Consider the following 21,599-nt stretch of genomic DNA (forward strand, 5'->3'; position numbering starts at 1 on the left):
CGGTTATTTTGAAAATTTAGAGGGTATTTGTAATTTTACAAATAATAAAGAAATAATCCTAATTATGCCAAACTTCAGGGGATATAGTTGTAATTTATCCTAAATTTCAATAATTTTCCTAATTAATCATTGCTTTCTAAAATTTGTACTAAATCCCACGAATTTTCCTAAATTTCCTAAAATTACATAAATTTAATGAAATCCAAACAATTGAAAGAAATATAGAAAACTCAAATGATCATAGGAAATTGCATTTTCATAAGAGAAAAATAAGGAAAACTTACAAAAAACAAAATTAAAAAATTTCTGAAAATTTTCAGAAAATTACAGAAAAATGAGAAGAATAAAAAAACTACTCATGTTTTCAAAACTTTGCAGAAAAATGAAAGCAAAATTCTGAATTTCTTTTCAAAAAATACAACAATGTACTTTCACAATCACACTCATCTCCATCATAATTTTCATATAATCTTTGGAAAAAAGAACAGCGTTAATTTCAAAAATAAAAAATAAAAATCAAACCATCTCCATCATCATCATATTTATGCTCATCCGCATCATCATAATTTTCATATAATTTCAGAAAAAATACAAGTAGGGGGCACATCTCCTTAATCAGTTTAGAAAAATTGAAAGAAAAGTACAACAAAATAATTTTGATATAATTTAAGAAAATCCAACCAAAATCCAACAAATCATCCCCATAACCATTTCAGAAAATGCAACAAATTAATTTCAAATAATTTAAAAAAAAAGAGAGAGAAATATGGTTTATATATAAAAACTTTTGGCACAAATCGCTGTTTAAAAAACAGTTACAAAAGTACTCGACGTTGTTTTGACATCAAAACAATGATATTCATATGTAGGCTAAAGAAAGTTGGAGATTTAAGCTGCTGCAATAATGAAGATCACCCTGCTATAGGCGATGAAGAAGAAGTCTGTTCTCAGTCATAAATGTGTTCTGGATTTTTACGTTTCTTTCTTTATCACAAACAGTCATTCAGTTTGACACCAAAATCAAATGTATTCACACTGATAACGGGACTGAATTTCTCAGCTCATCCTTCCAAGAACTATTACAGAAAAATGGTATTATTCATGAAAAGAGTTGTGTTTATACACCACAACAGAATGGGGTTGTGGAAAGAAAACATCGTCACCTTTTAGAGATTACTAGAGCCCTCATGTTTCAATCTCATTTACCTGATTATTTCTGGGCTGAATCTATACTCACTGTCACACACATCATTAACAAACTTCCTTCAGCTGTGCTTAGTTGGAGATCACCCTATGAACTCCTATTCAAAACCAGTCCATCATATGCCCATCTCAAAACCTTTGGTTGCTTATCTTTTACTTCCAATACCCTTCCACATAAATTTAAATTCACTCCTAGAGCGTTCAAGTGCGTGTTCATTGGCTATATCCAGGGCCAAAAGGCTTTTAAACTATATGACTTAGATAATAAGAAGGTCATAACTTCCAGGGACGTTACATTCCATGAGGACATATTTCCATTCCGTGATTCTCATACTACTTCTGAAATTGGTCCTGTTCTCATGCTTACACAATTGCTTAACAATCCTTATCACCATTCTGATTCGGTTCCCTCAGACCATTCAGACCCCCCTCTCAGTTCTTCTCCCTGCATTCCTGATGATGACATCAGGAATACTTCTGTCCATGTTCCTCGCAGATCACAGAGACCTACTAAACCCCCTGCTTGGCTTAATGACTTCCATTGTAACTCCTCCTCCACCTCTGTCCTTCACCCTTCTGCTGTTGCATCATCAAACATTCATTTTTTAGCTACATTATCCATTGTCCAGGAACCTAGTTGCTACAAACATGCACAGGGCTGCAAGGAGTGGGAGGATGCCATGAGATAAGATTTTCAGGCTCTTGAAGACAATGACACCGGGGAGATTGTAGACTTACCAAAGGGGAAGAAGGTTATAGGTTGCAAATGGGTCTATAAGGTGAAACTCAAAGCCGATGGAAGTGTGGATCGTTATAAGGTACATTTGGTTGCTAAAGGATACAACCAAGTGGAAGGAGTCGACTACATTGATAGGTTCTCTCCTGTGGCTAAAGCAGTCACAGTTCGTATTTTTCTTGTTGTTGCTTCTAGTTTTAATTAGCCTATCCATCAAGTTGACATTAATAATGCATTTTTTCATGGTTTTCTTGATGAGGATATCTATATGCATGCTCTTGATGGTTATTATGGGCTCCTAATAAAGTTTGCAAGCTGAAACGTTCTCTCTATGGCTTGAAACAAGCCTCTCGACAGTGGAATTTGGAGTTCACCACTAAACTGATTTCCTTTGGATTTATTCAGTGTCCACACGACCATTGCCTATTCACACAACAAACTACTACAGGTTTGGTTGCTTTGATCGTTTGTGTTGACGATGTTTTGATTACTTGCTTTTCAGTTTCAAAGATTATAGAGGTTAAACAACTCTTACACAAGATGGTTACAATCAAAGATCTTGGCCCTGCCAAGTACTTTCTCGGCCTCGAAATTGCCTGCTCTTCTGCAGGTACCTCCATTTCTCAGCATAAATTTATTCGAGACATCATTCTCGATTCTGGTTTTTCCTATGCACGCCCTGCACTTTCTCTATTACCTTCAGGTTTGAAGCTCTTTGCTCATAATACTTCGGTTCTCGCTGACCCTAAGCCTTATAGAAGACTGATGGGACGTCTTCTTTTATCTCTCCTTCACACAGCCTGATATTGCTTTCGGAGCTCAGCAACTCAGTCAGTTCGTCCAAGCTCCATGTTCTGTTCATATGACCGCTGCACTTCACCTCGTGCGCTACCTGAAGAGTTGTCCAGAGCGTGGTCTTTTCTTCCCTGTCTCCAATTCGTTGTCCCTTACTGCCTATTGCGACGCGGATTGAGCTGGTTGTGTGGATTCACGTTGCTCTCTTACCAGTTACTGTGTGTTTTTGGGAAAGGCTTTAATCTCTTGGAAGTCCAAGAAGCAGACCACAGTTGCTCGTTCGACCGCAAAAGCGGAATATCGCAGCATTGGCTCCACTGTCTGTGAATTGTTGTGGATTTCCTACTGTAGATTTTTGTCCCTCTTCCCATCTCTCTGTACTGCGACAATCAGGCTGCACTTCACAATATCGGCAATCCTGTCTTCCACGAGCGCACGAAGCACCTCAAGATCGATTGTCATATAGTTCGTGAGAAATTTAAAGTTGGTTTCGTCCTTCCTCTGCACACTTCGAGCTCCAATCAACTTGCCGATATTTTTACGAAATTTCTCTCTGGTCACCATTTTTTCAATCTCCTATCCAAGATGGGTTTGATCTCTTTTTTCGAGGTCCATCTTAAGGGGGAATGAAGAAAGTTGGAGATTTAAGCTGCTGCAGTGATGAAGATCACCCTGCTACAAGCAATGAAGAAGAAGTCTGTTCTCAGTCATAAACGTGTTCTGGATTTTTATGTTTCTTTCTTTATCACATTTCGACTTAAAATTGCTGACATGTCTCATGAGTTGTTAGTTAGCTGATAAGTTAGTTTTAATCGTTAGTCTGTTATTTTTCCTTCTTCTTCCTCTGTTTTCCCACTGTTATTTATACTGGAGCTCTGCAACTGTAAAGAATTGAATCTTCTTCCAATCTATGAAATGAGAGATATTCTCCTTCATACTACTGCTTGTAACTCTATGGATTTCTTGAGCTATTTCTTCATAGGCGCATGTCTAATCATTCCAATACCTACGTCAAATGTCATGCAATAATTTTGAATAATACTTCTTAAATTTTGAAAATCGACATCATTTATGTAAATTGCCTCTTAACCGTTCCAAATTCAAAATTTTCGCTTAAAATCCCATCTCAAATATAATAAGTAATTATTTTAAAATATTAAAAAAATATTTGTTCTGTACACATTAATGTTACATAAGTAATTAATTTGTGGAGTAACACAAATAAGTATGTAAAAAAAATTTAATTGTTCTTGATATATGTTCACAAAATAAAATAATTTCATATACTCATAATTGTAAGCTTTATAGGGATGTTATTGTCATCCTATATTATTGTATTGTATCGTTTAATCAGACCATTCGATTTTAAATATCGTTAGATATGATCGAGCTGACAAAATCAATCTTACATGCAATGCAGTTTGGGAAAAATCTGTTACACAGTTGTGGAGATATCGTATCCGAAATGTATGATTTCCTTGAGACTTGTGCAACGTTCAATCAAACCATTAGATATGATGAAATAGACACAATCGTATATTTATTGAAATTTGGTACAAATTCGGCTAACAAATATTGAGATATCATACTTAAAATATAAGATTGATAAGTCTGTCGAATTTTATACTAGGTTTTAATGCGAATTCTATAACGAGTTTCGTAACAGTACCCCAAAAACCATTACAACATCGCTTCAAAACTTATCTTTTCTTCTGCGCTTGAGTGACTAGGTAGTTTTGTGACGATAGATTTCGAAATTTAAATTTTCCATCAATGTTTTAGATTTTGGACTTTAAATACACGTCCGAATGGTTTTCGTGATGGATATGATAAAACAATCCACGACAAAATTGAACTTCCCCAAAATATTTAATTTTTTGTCAAATACATTTCAGTTTGATGCGTACTTTCTAATTCAGACAAATTAGGTAATTAATTATGGTCTATATAATAATTAATACAAATTATTATTATAATAATTACAGGGTTTCACCCACAAAAAAGAATATATCAATTATTATATGACCCTTCAATGACCATAATAAAACAATTCCTCTTTTCTCATGTTTTTATATTATTGATGAATCCAAAGTGAAATCTTTTGTTGTCGCGCAATTAGCTGCAGCACAAGAATCTTGGACAACATGAATGATAAATTCTAAAAATAGTTTGGACATTTGATGTAGCTACTCTTCTTTCATAAACTATAAAACTGAAATAGTATTATTGAGTAACACTGACTACTTGTCCTTCATCTACATAAAGTTGGAGGATCTCATTTCCGGAGCTTTGTTGTTCCTCCAATATTTGCTTTGCCGAATTGATAGAAGAATCGCTGCAATCCCAGAGATGAATTGAGAGGAGTGTGGGTATATCTCCAATACCCGAAGGGATCTCCTCCAAGCAATGCATTTCATAAAGATCAAGTCTCTCAAGTTTGGGGAAGTGTATACTTTCTGCTCTCCACCACACCAGGTCATTTTCCCATATGATTAGGACTTTCAATCGGGGAAATTGCCCTTCAACTGGACTCCACTCAGGTCCCTTGAATGCATTACCGTACAATTTAAGCTTTTCAAGATTGGGCAAAACAGAACCAAAAACCGTCATCTCCTCCCAAGGAATACAGCAAGATGTCAAAGTCAATTTCTTGAGTGAAGTGGGGAAGGTGATGTTTGCCAATAGCGACACATCTTTTTCTATAACAAGAAGTGATTCAAGTTTCTGTAGGCGAGCAAGATTTTCTAGACCACCGCTGCCTTTCTCAAGGTAAACAATTCCCAATTTCTTAAGATTTGGAACTCTATCAAGGACATCAATTGTACACCTAAAATTTCGAAAATGAGCAAGCGTCTGTAGGTTCTCCATGATCATTGAATCTTGGGTAACTGCTGGGTGAGGTAAATCAACAACTCCGTCTGAAATTAGATGCCTAAGTTGTGGCATATCCCAGAGTTCAGACGGGAGATTTACTCTATAGGGCAACTTCAAAGTTAAAGTTTGTAGGTTCCACAGCAAAGATATTGTAGACGGAGATTCAAATTTCAACTGCATATCATCGCTAATCTTAAGGTAGCGCAATTTAGTGGGATGCAGAAATTCTATATCGTCCTCATAGGCTTTCACCCTCAATAATCTCAATCTAACCAGATTCGGATACATAATCCTACAGCCGTCGCACACTAAAAGGCTTTCAAGTGATGTCGATTGTGAGGCAACCTGAACTTCAGGGAGATCCATCCTTTGATCTTCATTGAGCCGAGAACTGCATAGGAAACAAAGGCAACTTTCCCAGGGCTCAAAAAAACTAATACGTTGTGCTTTTGGGACACAAATCAAACATTCTTTTTGAGATTGTCTCAAGCATAGGTCCCTTAGAAGATCATGAATCCTGCATGTTTTAGCTTTCTTCCCTCCATAATGCCATTTATGAACCAAAATCAAATTCCTGTCAATAAGGTTTCTCAAGTATTCCTCTGCAACCTCTTCCAAGGTTTTAGCTCTCGATGTTTTCAAAAATCCTTCGGCAACCCATAATTTTATTAGCTTGGACGCTTTAATCACGTCATCTTCAGGAAATATCCGCATATAGAGAAAACATGGTTTAAGATGAATAGGTAAATTATCATAACTCAAAGACAATATTTTTAAACAACGTTCACTGTATTCTAAGTTAGAAAATGAGTTTATACTTTTGGCTACTGACTCCCAGTGCTCTAGTGTCCTGTTGGAATTTGCAAGCAATCCACCAATCACAACAATTGCTAAAGGAAGTCCATTGCACTTCTTTGCAATAGTCTTACCAATTTCTTCTAATTTCGGATATGGACAATTGTCTTCTCCAAAGGCTTTTTGACAAAGCAAATTCCAACTTTTATCCTCATCTAGAAAATCCATCACATAAGGGCTATGAGTACCTAAAGAAATTGCTACATTTGAAATCCTAGTGGTCACCAGTATTCGACTTCCATTCCTATTATTTGGAAAAAACAACCTTAATTCATCCCAAGCACTGATACTCCACATATCATCCATAACAATCAAATATCTTCGACCAAATAAATTTTGATGCAATCTTTGTCCTAATTGAGCCAAAGTTTTATTACTTTCTTGGTCTTTTCCATCATTAAGAAGGCGCACAAGAATTTCTCGAGCACTATATTCTTGAGATATCGTAAACCAAATACGTCTATCAAAGTGGTGCACAATATATGGATTGTCAAAAGTATTTTTAGCTAGAGTAGTCTTACCAATACCTCCCATTCCAATTATTGGGATGATTTGGAGATCAGGTTCATTTCTAGTAAGCTCGTCCATGACTCGAACCAAGTGCTCATCAAATCCAACCATGGTACTACTCTTGCCACTGGAAGTAAATGCTGTGGATGAACTCTCAAGCACAAAAACTACCGGTTGTTGTTTTGAGACATCGGTGCTCTCCTTTCGGATCATCCCCAACTCGTTCATGATGGAGTCAATCTTTTGGACTACTTTGTGTATATCTTGATAGAAAGATGAGAGGGCGGCCATATCCTGACTTTTATCCCGAGATCCCTGACCAAGTTGATATACGACATGTAAGTCAATCACATCTTCTGCTTCATCAGCAAGAATAGCGATCTGTCTTGCCAGATCTTCCATTTCTTGGCTTATTCTCCCAGAATCAACTTCAAGAAATTCCAGCAAGAACTGAACTGTTTGGTGCAGGGTTTGAACTTGGTTCGAGTCAAGATGAAGGCGAGTCCGGCGAGCAGGATGCTGAAGATTCTCCAAGACATGCGAAAGAGAAAGTAGAGAGGCATAAGCTGCTACTGCCATTCTGATCTTTGTTGCAATTGCTCTATGAGTTGATTACAGAATGTGAATGATTATGGTTTGTGCAAGCCAGACAACATTGATAATAAAATTCATTTTTTCAAGAATTGTGATTAATAAATTTGTGCAAGCCAGCACCGTTTTCGAAGTTATAAATTAGGTGTAGTGTTACACGACGTAAAAGTCAGAAGATTCCCTCGAAATGGATCCAATTAATAATGTTCTTATCAAATTAATAATTACTTTTTAACAATATGGTAGTTACTCATAGTAAAAAAATTATTTCTTTTGAAGTAATCATAGGGAGTAGGTGTTATAATTATTTATAATTATCATTTTATAACGAATTTGTAACACATTGGACGTGTTGATGTCATTGAGAGAAAAAAAAAAGAAAATTTATTTGAGAGGCGGATATGTAAATTACTCATTAAACTGTTAATAACTTAATAATTACATTTTACATGATTTTGTGTATTTATTGTACTAATTCGTTATTATTTGAACTAGTTAACTTAAGAATGATATTTTACTTTATTGTAATCAAAACATACATTTATCCCAATCAAGAAAAAATTAACATAATTTAAGATGAAAATATGTAAAAAAAAAAGACCTTCGTACTATATAATATAAGGGCAATTGTGTTCAAATATTTAATTCACTACAAAAAAATTGAATTATTTCCTACACTATAAATTACTACGCCTTACAATTGATGATAAATTAATACTCTCTACAACAGTCAGACGAAATCGAAGCGAAAACTTAAGTTTGACCATGCATGGTTAATCAACATCAAACATAATTTTACCTATGGTTAAAACATTTGCTATAGTTCTTAGTTGTGGTTAATATTTTAGCATCTCTTGTTGAAAATATCAGTTGATCATAGCCATTGCACAATCTTGACTAATCAGTATTCACCATATTTTTTACCTTATAGCCATGGTAATTACTCATAATAAAAAAAATATTTCTTTTGAAGTAATCATAGGGAGTATAAAGAAATTGAGAAATAAAGAAATACTTATGGTGAAGGTCAAGTAGAGTCATCACTCTCCAAGGGGTTAGTTGAGCTGGTATTTATTCTTGAAGGTTAAGGAGAACATGAAAGAAAAATAACCGTATTTATTCCCTGAGCCGGTGAGTTAGTTAAATTCGAGTACGAAATTTTTATTAGGATGGAAGAATTGTGACATCCCAAATATTATAATACATAGTTATAGGATCAATTGGTAAATCCTTATGAAACTTAGTGATTAGTAAATAAATTATAGGTCACAATTGGAACATAATAAAACTTGCACGGATTAAATTGGAGTTCGTTATAATATTTGGGGACAATTTATATTAATTAAGAAAATTCAGAATGGAAGTAATTGATATTTTGAGAAAAATCTAATTAAATAAATAAAATAATAATATATATATATGTATTAGTATATGTATATGAAAGAGAGAGTTGAGAGTGGGAGGTGGGGGCCATCAACCCCTACCGCCTCAACACTCTTCAGTCTTTTTCTTTCTTCTTTACACACACACATACATGAATGCATACACCTCTTCATATTCATTTTTAATACCCATTATATTATACCCTTTTGTATCCCCTATTATGATTTGTAATTATAATGATTATGATGTATTTTGTAACCACATTTTTTGTGGTCTATAAATACCACCATGTATTTCATTTGTAAAGGAGTTTTTGGAGAGAATAAGAAAGTGATTTTGTTGGAGAAATACATATATATTTTACTTTATATTTTATTAAGAGTGATAGGCTAATAAACTTAGAATTTCTCTAAGTTTATAACACGTTATCAGCACGACGTTACGTTACGATCGATCAAGGTAAAATGTTAATTTTATTAGGATAATTTTTATTCTTTGTTTGTTTACCTCTACAATATCATAGTTACTTTTATTCTTGAATATTTCATAATAAAATATGAGTAATTATATTATATATTTCAATGTCTCCTGAAGTAGACATATATATATATATTTATATATATAAATTCTCGATTTCATCTCCTGAAGTGGATGTGATATTGCCACCAGAAGTAGGCATATAATTCTTGATTTTATCCCCTGAAGTGGATGTGATATTGCCTCAAGAAGCAGGCATACAATTCTTGATTTTATCCCCTAAAGTGGATATGTTCCATTGCTTCCTAAAATAAGTAATGAGTTAAAATCATCTCCAGTAGTAGGTGAAATATTTTGTACCAATTATGTACAATATCATCCCTGAAGCGACAATAAGTATATGTTAATTTTCTCACCACCTGAAGTGTTTTGAGATAATGGCTTGATCAAGAAGCTCGATGCTTCTTCGTTTATTTATTTGATTTGTGATAATTTTTCGATAACATAATATAGCTATTGTTATATGACTAACTTGAAGTTAATTTTATTAACTTTGCCCACATAGTTTTCTTTCATATGCCCATGTATGTATTTTGCATGTTTTGCTAATATATTTATGTGCAACAAAATTTATTTATTAAGAAATAATTTTGGCATGAATACCATTTAATTGCTATTTGTAACATTATAAGATTTAAGCCAAACTTAAATGTATTTAATTCCATGTATGCATGCCATAATAATTCATACTAATTACATGGTAACTTATATGTAACTTAATGTGCCATAATAATTCATACTAATTACATGGTAACTTATATGTAACTTAATGTTAGTAATGTTTCATGTCATTTGTACTTTATCTCATATGTAATACATTTCATTTTACTTATATGTATATGTTGAATATTATGCTAAAAGTGCATATTAACTTGTTGTAGCTTAATGGCCAATCTCACAAAATTGGATTTCGTTGCTCTTGATTTTTCTTGAAAATACTACCTATTATGGGTTCTTGATGCCGAACTACATTTGGCAAGTAGCAAACTGGGAGAAACAATAAAAGAAAATACTATTGCTTCTGAGCAAGACTGTGCTAAAGCAATAATTTTGCTTCGTCATCATCTTCATAAGAGCCTGAAGTCTCAATATTTAATACTCAGAAGTCATTTTCAACTCTGGAAGAGTTTAAAGGATCGATTTGACCATCAAAAGACTGTAATCTTAGCACGTGCAAGATATGAGTGGATATAATTGCGACTGCAAGATTTCAAAACGATTGCTGAATATAATTCTGAAATGTTTCGAATTGTATCAAAGTTGAGGTTATGTGGAGAAGATGTGACGGATGAACAAATGTTGGAAAAAACATTTTCTACTTTTCATGCATCCAACCTTGTACTCCAGCAGCAGTACAGGGAACATGTGTACAAAACCTATTCAGAGTTGATTTCATACATGCTTGTTGCAGAAGAAAATAATCAGCTTTTGTTGAATAACCATCACACTCGACCCACTGGTTCCAAGCTACTTCCTGAAATTTTAGCGGCATTGCCTGAAGCAAATGCTACTTCTTCACGAAAGGCGTAGGGTCGTTACCATGGCTCACCACGGGGCCATTCTTATGGTCGTGGTCGTGGCCTTCGCGGTCGTGGTCGTGGTCACAGTAATGGTCATGATAATACATGGATTAATCTCAATATTCAGAAAAACAATGGGAACAAGGCAAAAAACCTACAAGAGAAAACAACAAATGGAGATCTTTGCCATAGATGTGGGATGTCTGGGCATTGGCCTCGTACATGTCGTACGGTACAACATCTGATCAAATTATACCAGGCTTCTGTAAAAGCGAAGGGTAAAGAAGTTGAGACTAATTTTGTTGAGGCTGGAATCTCAAACAATACCCACATGGATGCTTCAGATTTTTTTCAGTCTATTGAAAATGAAGATAAAAATCGCCCTGAGTTGCCCTTACAATTTGGTGATTACTGAGGATTTTGACATGCTTGTTGATTAGATTTATCCCAAATATTATTAGTATGTTTCCAGTATTTAGTTATGTTTACTTTCATTTGTAGGGTATTTCTTTTTATCTAGTAATGCTTTTATATTTTATGAATGAATTTTTTCTTTTACTTAGTATATGTCTATTTCATTTATATAGAATGGATCAAGTCATTACAAATCTCAATGATAAGGAACATTGTCTTGTTGATAGTGCAACTACGCATACAATTTTGAGAAACAAGAAATTTTTCTCAAGATTGTTAATGACAAGAACAAATGTGAGTATTATTTCAGGAGTTAGTAGTCTTATTGAAGGCTCCGGAAGAGCTACAATCTTGTTACCTGAAGGAACAAGATTACATATCAATGATGCCTTATATTCGAGTAAATCACAAAGGAACTTATTGAGTTTCAAGGATATTCGACAAAATGGTTTTCATATTGAAACCATGAATGAAAATGGTATCGAATATCTGTACCTTACAACATATAAAACTGGCCAGAAGCAAGTTTTAGAAAGAATGAGAACATATACTTCTGGTTTATATGGCACATTGATAAGCTCTGTTAAAACACTTGGTATCACTAACTCGAAGTTAGTTGATCAAAGTATTTTTACTTTGTGGCATGATAGACTTGGCCATCCAGGTAAAACAATAATGTATAGGATCATTGAAAATTCACATGGACACCCACTAAAGGACCTAAAGTTCCTTGTTAAAAGTGATTTTATATGTTCGGCTTGTTCTCTTGGAAAATTAATTACAAAGCCATCTATGACAAAAGTGAATGTAGAATCTCCTATGTTTCTTGAACGAATTCAAGGAGACATATGCGGGCCAATAACACCGTCACGTGGGCCATTTAAATACTTTATGGTGTTGATTGACGCATCAACACGTTGGTCACATGTAAGCTTGTTGTCAACACAAAATGTTGCTTTTGCAAGACTGTTAGCCCAAATTATTCAATTGAGAGCTCATTTTTCTGATTATCCTATTAAAAGGATAAGGTTAGATAATGCGGGATAATTTACCTTTAAATCCTTCAATAATTATTGTCAATCAATGGGATAGCTGTGGAGCATCCAGTTGCTCACGTACATACTCAAAACGGCCTGACAGAATCGTTAATTAAGCGGTTACAATTAATAGCTAGACCCTTATTGATGAGGTCAAAATTGCCTTCATCGGCATGGGGGCATGCAATATTGCATGCAGCGGCTCTAATTCGTCTTAGACCTACCGCTTACCATAAATTTTCTCCATTACAATTGGTCTCCGGAAGAGAACCAAATATATCTCATTTAAAGGTGTTTGGTTGTGCGGTGTATGTCCTGATACCCCCTTTTTAACGAACTAAAATGGGGTCACAATGGAGACTGGGAATTTACGTTGGTTTTGAGTCTCCCTCAATTTTAAGTACCTTGAACCAATGACCGGTGATCAATTCACTGCTAGGTACTTGGATTGTCAATTTAATAAGACAGTATTCCCGGCATTAGGGAGAGTAGATAAGGAGATTAAAAGGAAAGATATTGCATGGAATGCAACATCTATGTCTTTTATGGATCCACGGACAAATGATAGTGAACTTGAAGTTCAAGGGATCATACATTTGCAAAGTGTTGCAAATAGGCTACCAGAAGCATTGATAGATACCAAAAAGGTCACAAAATCATATATTCCGGCTAAAAATGTTCCAGCTTGTTTAGAAGTCCCTGAAGCGATTCTAAATAAATCAAACGCATCTGAGTCACAAATACGCCGAAAGCGTGGTAGACCACTTGGCTCTAAAGATGTAAATCCTCGAAAGAGAAAGGAACATATCGTCTCAGTTAATCACGATGCTAATGTGACCACTAGTGTCTCTAAGGATAAAATTCCTGAAGCGGTTTTATCTGAAAACTCTAAAAGTAATGAGCAAGATCTCGACAGTTATGAGATGTCTATTAATTATGCTCATAACAGTTTAGGTTGGTATCGTAAAGAAATTGAAATGAATGATATTTTTGCTTATTCTGTAGTCGTCCAAATTATGGATGAAGATGAAAATGATCCTCAAACTATGAAGGAATATAGACATCGAAATGATTGGAAAAGTTGGAAAAAGGCCATACAAGATGAGTTAGACTCGCTAAATAAGCGAGAAGTATTTGGACCAATAACTCCAACACCAAAAGGTGTCAAACATGTTGACTATAAGTGGGTGTTTATACGAAAGAGAAATGAACGAAATGAAGTTGTAAGGTACAAAGCTAGACTTGTGGCCCAAGGCTTTACTCAAAAGCCCAGAATTGATTATACTGAAACATATTCACCTGTAGTGGATGCAACCACACTTAGATTTTTGATCAGTTTATCAGTAATTCAACAGCTGCAAATGCAGCTCATGGATGTGGTAACTGCATATCTGTATGGGTCATTGGATACAGATATCTATATGAGAATCCCATAAGGATTAAAAATGCTTGAAGCATTACAGTCAAAGTCTCGTCATATGTACTCCATCAAATTAAAAAGGTCCTTGTACGGACTTAAACAATCAGGACGTATGTGGTACAATCGTCTTAGTGAGTACTTAATAAAGAAAGAATTTTGCCATAATCAAATAAGTCCATGTTTATTCATAAAGAGGACAAAGTCGGGATTTGTAATCATAATTGTGTATGTTGATGATTTGAATATTATTGGATCTCCTGAAGAGATTCGAAAGTAGCTGATTACTTAAAAAGTGAGTTTGAGATGAAAGATTTAGGTACTACAAAGTATTATCTCGGCCTGCAGTTTGAACATACTAAGGGTGGAATTTTCATTCATCAATCGAACTATATAGAAAAAGTCCTTAAGCGTTTTCATATGGACAAAACTCATCCATTGAGTACACCTATGATAGTTTGATCGCTTGATGTTAATAAAGATCCGTTTCGTCCTCCAGCACATAACGATGAGATTTTGGGTCCAGAAGTCCATATCTCAGTGCAATTGGTGCATTGATTTATCTTGCTAATAATACCCGACCAGATATAGCATTTTTAGTTAATCTACTAGCAAGATATAGTTCAACACCAACAAAGAGACACTGGAATGGTGTTAAATATATTGTACGTTATTTACGTGCAACAAGTGACATGGGACTATGTTTTGAAAGGCATGATGATGCCAAAACAATCAAATTAGTTGGTTATTTAAATGCGGGGTATTTATCTGATCCACATAAAGCTATATCTCAATCTGGATATGTATTCATGTATGGTGGAATTGCTATTTCATGGCGTTCAACCAAACAGACTTTGGTAGCCACCTCATCAAATCATGCAGAATTAATTGCATTATACAAGACTGGACGTGAACGTGTATGACTTAGATCACTAATACATTATGTGCATGAATCATGTGGATTGGAATCAATCGAAAAAAGTCCCACAGTAATATATAAAGACAATACAGCATGCATCGCCCAAATCAATGATGGTTATGTTAAACGCGACGAACCAAACACATATTACCAAAATTTTTCTCCACTCACGAGCTTCAAGTGGAAGGCAAAGTTGATGTTCAACAAATTTCATCAAGTCAGAACTTAGCAGATTTATTTATGAAGGCATTACCAACAAAGGTGTTCAAACAACTCGTACGTAATATTGACAAGCGACACCTGAAAGATATATGCTTCAATTGAGGGGGAGATTATACAATTGTACTCTTTTTCTTAGCCTTGGTTTTTATCCCATTGGGCTTTTTCAGGCAAGGTTTTTAACGAGGCAAGATGTATATGATAAAGAGGTATGCATTCAAGGGGGAGTATTATATATAATATGATATATGAATGCATACACCTCTTCATATTCATTTTTAATACCCATTATGTTATACCCTTTTGTATCCCCTATTATGATTTGTAATTATAATGATTATGGTGTATTTTGTAACCACATTTTTTGTGGTCTATAAATACCACCATATATTTCATTTGTAAAGGAGTTTTTGGAGAGAATAAGAAAGTGATTTTGTTGGAGAAATACATATATATTTTACTTTATATTCTATTAAGAGTGATAGGCTAATAAACTTAGAATTTCTCTAAGTTTATAACATTATATTTCTTTTAGTGATGTTAGCCGAACTTTTTGTAGTAATTAATGACATTGTATGAATTATATTTCGTTTCTCTTGGATTATGGGGAAAAAAGATTAATGTTGTACAAGTACTGATAAGTAATAGCATTGCCTTCATAACAAGTCAAATTTATTTATTTTTGGAGTTGGAAGAATTAATATATTATTTTATTAATAATGAATAATAATAGTGACATCTATCCTTAAGTACACAAACTTGAAAAAACAAATGTAATAAAACTCGTGCAGATCCCATCCGTGACATGTTATAATAAAATCATAAAAGATACAAAACAAATAATAGGAAAATCAAATATTGAATCAACTAAAGAGGGAAGAAAATAATTAAATATAGAAAAAGTTGTCAATAAAAGTTTTAATAATGAAGGAAGATCAATGAGGTCATGTGGCAAATAAATTAACATTCAACAGTTATTATCCCCTTCTTTTTTTAAAAGTTTTTTGTGAGCTAAGTCGGGTCTTAGTGGCCGAGTGTGTGGAATTTTGTGATCTGAAAAATCAAGATGTTGTTGAGGTTTGTGGTGGTGCAATCGTGGGTCGGTTTTCTTGTGGGTGCGATGCCTAATGATGGTGTTCCCTTTAAAGGTTTTGGATCTAGCTATTCTCAGCCATTTTCATTACTATACTGTTGTTCTCATTATTTCTCTATTGTTGTTCATATTATTATTCAAAGTTTTAATATTGGTCTGTAATATCTAAGGAGTTTCGTACTCCATTTCTATAATAGTTGATAGGTTATTTTGAGAAGAAAATACCACGATGAGTTTCTACTCTCTACAGTCTATATGTATATTTTTTTTTATATCAAATTAACTCAAACATACTTTTTTTATAAATAACCCTTAAATACGGAATAGATGAAAAAAAATAAATGTCATGAGTGTTAATAAACTAATTTGTTAAACACATTACACAATATTTAACATAATAATTACGGTAGCACATATAACCAATAAATTCTAAAAATAGTTTGGGCATTTGATGTAGCAACTCTTCTTACATACACTATAAAACTGAAATAGTATTATTGAGTAACACTGACTACTTGTTCTTGATCTACATAAAGTTGGAGGGTCTCATTTTCGAAGCTTTGTTGTCCCTCCAATATTTGCTTTGCCAAATTGACGGAAGAATCGCTGCATTTCCAGAGATCAATTGAGAGGAGCGTGGGTATATCTCCAATACCTGAAGTGATCTCCTCCAAGCACTGCAAATACTCAAGATGAAGTCTCTCAAGATTGGGAAAGTGTATACTTTCTACTCTCCACCACACTAGGTCACTGTTGAATATGATTAGGACTTTCAATCGAGGAAATTGTCCTTCAACTGGACTCCACTCAGGTCCCTTAAATGCATTAAAGTGCAATTTAAGCTTTTCAAGATTGGGCAAAACAGAACCAAAAACCGTCATCTCCTCCCAAGGAATACAGCAATTTGACAAACTCAATTTCTTGAGTGAAGTTGGGAAGGTGATGTTTGCCAACAGCGACACATCTTTTTCTGCAACAAAAAGTGATTCAAGTTTCTATAGGCGAGCAAGATTTTCTAGACCACTGCTGCCTTTGTCAGGGGGAACAATTCCCAGTTTCTTAAGATTTGGAACTCTATCAAGGACATCAATTGTGAACCTAAAATTTTGAAAAGTACCAAGCGTCTGTAGATTTTCCATGATCATTGAATCTTGGGTAACTACTGGGTGAGGTAAAACAACACTTCCGCCTCCAATTAGATGCCTAAGTTGTGGCATATCCCAAATTTCAGACGGGAGATTTACTCTAAAGGGCAAACTCAAAGTTAAAGTTTGTAGGTTCCACAACAAAGATATTGTAGATGGAGATTCAAAGTTCAAATCCATACCTTTGCTCATATTAAGGTAGCGCAATTTAGTGGGATGCTGAAGGTCTATATCAACGTCCCCATAGTTAAGTGCTTTCACCCTCAATAATCTCAATCTAATAAGATTCGGATACATAATCCTACAGTTTTCGCACACTAAAAGGCTTGCAAGTGATGTCGATTGTGAGGCAACCTCAACTTCTGGGAGATCCATCCTTTGATCTTCATTGAGCAAAGAACTACGTAGGAAACACAAGTACCTTCCCCTGCGGTCCCATTCAATACATTGTGCTTTTGGGACACAAATCAAACATTCTTTTCGAGACTGTCTCAAGCATAGGTCCCTTAGAAGATCATGAATGATGCATGTTTTAGCTTTCTTCCCTCCATAATCCCATTTAGGAACCAAAATCAGACGCCTGTCAATAAGGTTTTCCAAGTATTCCTCTGCAACCTCTTCCATGGTTTTAGCTCTCAATGGTTTCAAAAATCCTTCGGCAATCCATAATTTTATTAGCTTGGAAACTTTAATCTCGTCATCTTCAGGAAACATCCGCATATATAGAAAACATGGTTTAAGATGAATAGGTAAGTTATCGTAACTCAAAGACAATATCTTTAAACAACGGTCACTATATTCTAAGTTTGAAAATGAGTTTATATTATTGGCTACTGACTCCCAGTGCTCTAGTGTCGTGTTGGAATTTGCAAGCAATCCACTAATCACAACAATTGCTAAAGGAAGTCCATTACACTTCTTTGCAATAGTCTTACCAATTTCTTCCAATTCCGGATATGGATAATTGTCTTCTTGAAAGGCTTTTTGACAAAGCAAATTCCAACTTTTAACCTCATCTAGAAAATCCATGTCACGCCCCAAAAATTATAATATATAATTGGGAGACTAATTGGTAACTATTAAAAATTTAAATTTAATTAATAAATAAATTATAAATTAAATTTGGGATATAATAAAATTTGAACGGATTAAATTGGAGTTCGTGACAATATTTGAGGCAAATTATATTAGGAGGGACGTGAAAGGTATTTTAGAAAAGTTTAAAACTAAATATAATATATAATAATAATAATAATAATAATAAGAATAATATATAAATATATGTACATAATATATAAAAGAGGGGGGGAGTTGGCACCGCCTCAACCCCCACCCACTTAAAATATATATATGTGTGTGTGTGAATTCATATTCACACACATACTTTCGCATAACCAGTCTGCAATATTTCCGCAATATTTCAGGTATGAAATATTGATTTTAATTTATATTAATTTATGTAATTATATTATTTAATCAGTTTATTTATTAAATATTAATTATATTAAGCGATCTACTATTTAATCGGAGTACTTTATGATTTTGGCTATTTAAAATAGTGTCGAATTAAATATCAAATCGAATATAAAAATGATATCGTTGGTCAATTAGATTATTAAATATGTTAGATTTAAATATTATTATAGCCAATTTATACAATTCCATCGGAATGATTAACGAAATATGTAATTCTATGTATTGTTGCTTAATTAAATTATATAGCAACGATAAAAATTGGTAGAAAATTCATAGAAATAATTTGAAAATTATATTTAAGAAATATTATGTTATTAAAGAGGAAAAATGAAGATTTGTACTTCGATAGAAATGGAATATTAAAGAATTATTGGAAATCGTACGAATAAGATTTAGTATTATATTTAAAAGAAATTACGATATTCTCGATATATTAATTGTATGTGGTAAAACTCATTATAGGATATGGGGGTGAGGTGAAAGGACTGACAATTAGCGATTGAGTAGAAAGAAACATTGTGAGGTTGAGGTGAGTAAATAATTAGTATTATCTATATATGTTCCATTTATTTGTGATATTACTGTTATATAAATTTGTGGTGCATGTTGATGTTGGTTTATCTGAAAATATATGAATAGTGAATGATTTAATTTGATTGACGATATTGTGTACGTGGATGTTGGTTTATCTGAAAATATATGAATAGTGAATGATTTAATTTGATTGACGATATTGTGTACGTGGAATGTGAAGACACGTTTAAATATTATGTTTGTTGTTTGATGTGTTGTGGATATCTGAAAATGAGAATATGTTGATATATTATTTTACGTTACTAGTTGCTTACAAGAATAATGATATGTGGATATGAGGGAGTGGTGGAAATTGAATATAATTGTGGTGTGAATACCCCTTGATGTGTTGAAAAGCCTATAAGGCGAAATGATATGAAAAAGATGTGAATGAGGGAGTGGTGGAAATTGAATATAATTGTGGTGTGAATACCCCTTGATGTGTTGAAAAGCCTATAAGGCGAAATGATATGAAAAAGATGTGAAATGAAAAGAGCGATGCTGCGATATAGAAAAATATATATGATATAAAAAGAGCGATGCTGCGATGAAAGAGCTATGATGCGAAATGAGATTGATGAGCCGGTTGTCAAGGGAATTCACTTGAATTTATATAATGGTGAGATTGAGTTGATGGGAAAAACACAATATCACCTTCTGGTAAGCAAACTAGGAAAAATGGAGTTTCATTGATTGTTTTATTATGAGATAGTCATATGGTGTAATAAAGCTGATTATGTTAGAATTTAATTGACTGTAATCCATGCATGTTGCCTACTTGTCCTGTTTGGGCTGTGTTTGATATACATATATAGATAGGGCTAATTATTTACTTACTGAGTGGCAGGCTCATCCCTCTGTTGATATTTTCTTTCAGGAGTAGACTTTGAGGTGTTTGACTGTTGAAGATTAGGTTTACGCGCTATACTCAGGCAGGTCGGGCCAGTATGCTGTTTTCTCCTCGTTGTCAGTTAGAGTACAGATCATATTTTGTTGTATAGAGGGAACGTAAGCATGAAGATTACTTGTGGTGTGTTATATATATATATATATATAATGTTGTGGGTTGATAATACTTATTATGACGTGTTGGGATTACGTATGCAAATTGATTAGATGATTATTTGCAAATGTATATATATGAACACAGGGATTACTATAAGTATGACGTTTAGGGTAGATATAGTCATTGTAGCGAAGGGGGTGCTACAATCCATCACATAAGGGTTGTGAGAACCTAAAGAAATTGCGACATTTGAAATCCTAGTGGTCACCAGTATTCGACTTCCGTTCCTATTATTTGGAAAAAACAACCTCAAATCATCCCAAGCATTGATACTCCACATATCATCCATGACAATCAAATATCTTCTACCAAATAAACTTTGATGCAATCTTTGTCCTAATTCAGCCAAAGTTTCACTACTTTCTTGGTTTTTTCCACCATTATGAAGGCGCGCAAGGATTTCCCGAGCACTATATTCTTGAGATACTGTAAACCAAATACGTTTATAAAAGTGGTTCTTAACATATGGATTGTAAAAGGTATTTTCAGCTAGAGTAGTCTTACCAATACCTCCCATCCCAATTATTGGGATGATTTGGAGATCAGGTTCATTTCTAGTGAGCTCGTCCATGACTCGAACCAAGTGCTCATCAAATCCGACCCTGGTACTACTCTTGCCACTGGAAGTAAATGCTGTGGATGAACTATCAGGCACTGATACGGCCGGTTGTTGTTTTGAGACATGGGTGCAGTCCTCTTGGATCATCCCCAACTCGTTCATGATGGAGTCAATCTTTTGGATTACTTTGTGTATATCTTGATAGAAAGATGAGAGGGCGGCCATATCCTGACTTTTATCCCGAGATCCCTCACCAAGTTGATATACGACATGTAAGTCAATGATATCTTCTGCTTCATCAGCAAGAATAGCGATCTGTCTTGCCAGATCTTCCATTTCTAGGCTTATTCTCCCAGAATCAACTTCAAGAAATTCCAGCAAGAACTGAACTTTTTGGTGCAGGGTTTGAAGTTGGTTCGAGTCAAGATGAAGGCGAGTCCGGCGAGCAGGAAGCAGGATATTCTCCAAGACATGCGAAAGAGAAAGTAGAGAGGCATAAGCTGCTACTGCCATTCTGATCTTTGTTGCAATTGCTCGACGAGTTGAGCAAAGAGATTACAGACAATGTGAATGATTATGGTTTGTGAAAGCCAGACAGCAACTTGGCCCTTCTTAATATGTGAGCTGAAGCATACAGCCTGATAATAAAATGCATTTTTGCAACAAGTGTGATTAAT

General features: G+C 34.3%; 3 protein-coding genes across 3 annotated transcripts; all 3 read right to left on the reverse strand.

Annotated features, from left to right (window-relative positions):
- Positions 4,788-21,599, reverse strand: LOC105157419 (putative late blight resistance protein homolog R1A-10). The gene is made up of 2 exons (XM_011073828.2): positions 21,442-21,599; positions 4,788-7,558 (listed from the first exon to the last, which is right to left on the reverse strand). Exon 2 carries the CDS (start codon positions 7,550-7,552, stop codon positions 4,958-4,960), a length of 2,595 nt encoding a protein of 864 aa, XP_011072130.1. The 5' UTR covers positions 7,553-7,558; positions 21,442-21,599; the 3' UTR covers positions 4,788-4,957.
- On the reverse strand, positions 16,598-18,277 carry LOC105157420 (putative late blight resistance protein homolog R1A-10). The gene is made up of 2 exons (XM_011073830.1): positions 17,125-18,277; positions 16,598-17,073 (listed from the first exon to the last, which is right to left on the reverse strand). Exons 1-2 carry the CDS (start codon positions 18,275-18,277, stop codon positions 16,598-16,600), a joined length of 1,629 nt encoding a protein of 542 aa, XP_011072132.1.
- LOC110011688 (putative late blight resistance protein homolog R1B-17) lies at positions 20,395-21,459 on the reverse strand. The gene is made up of 2 exons (XM_020692347.1): positions 20,868-21,459; positions 20,395-20,789 (listed from the first exon to the last, which is right to left on the reverse strand). Exons 1-2 carry the CDS (start codon positions 21,433-21,435, stop codon positions 20,410-20,412), a joined length of 948 nt encoding a protein of 315 aa, XP_020548006.1. The 5' UTR covers positions 21,436-21,459; the 3' UTR covers positions 20,395-20,409.

This window comes from Sesamum indicum, linkage group LG3 (assembly GCF_000512975.1).
Source record: "Sesamum indicum cultivar Zhongzhi No. 13 linkage group LG3, S_indicum_v1.0, whole genome shotgun sequence".
NCBI classification, from domain to species: Eukaryota; Viridiplantae; Streptophyta; class Magnoliopsida; order Lamiales; family Pedaliaceae; genus Sesamum; species Sesamum indicum.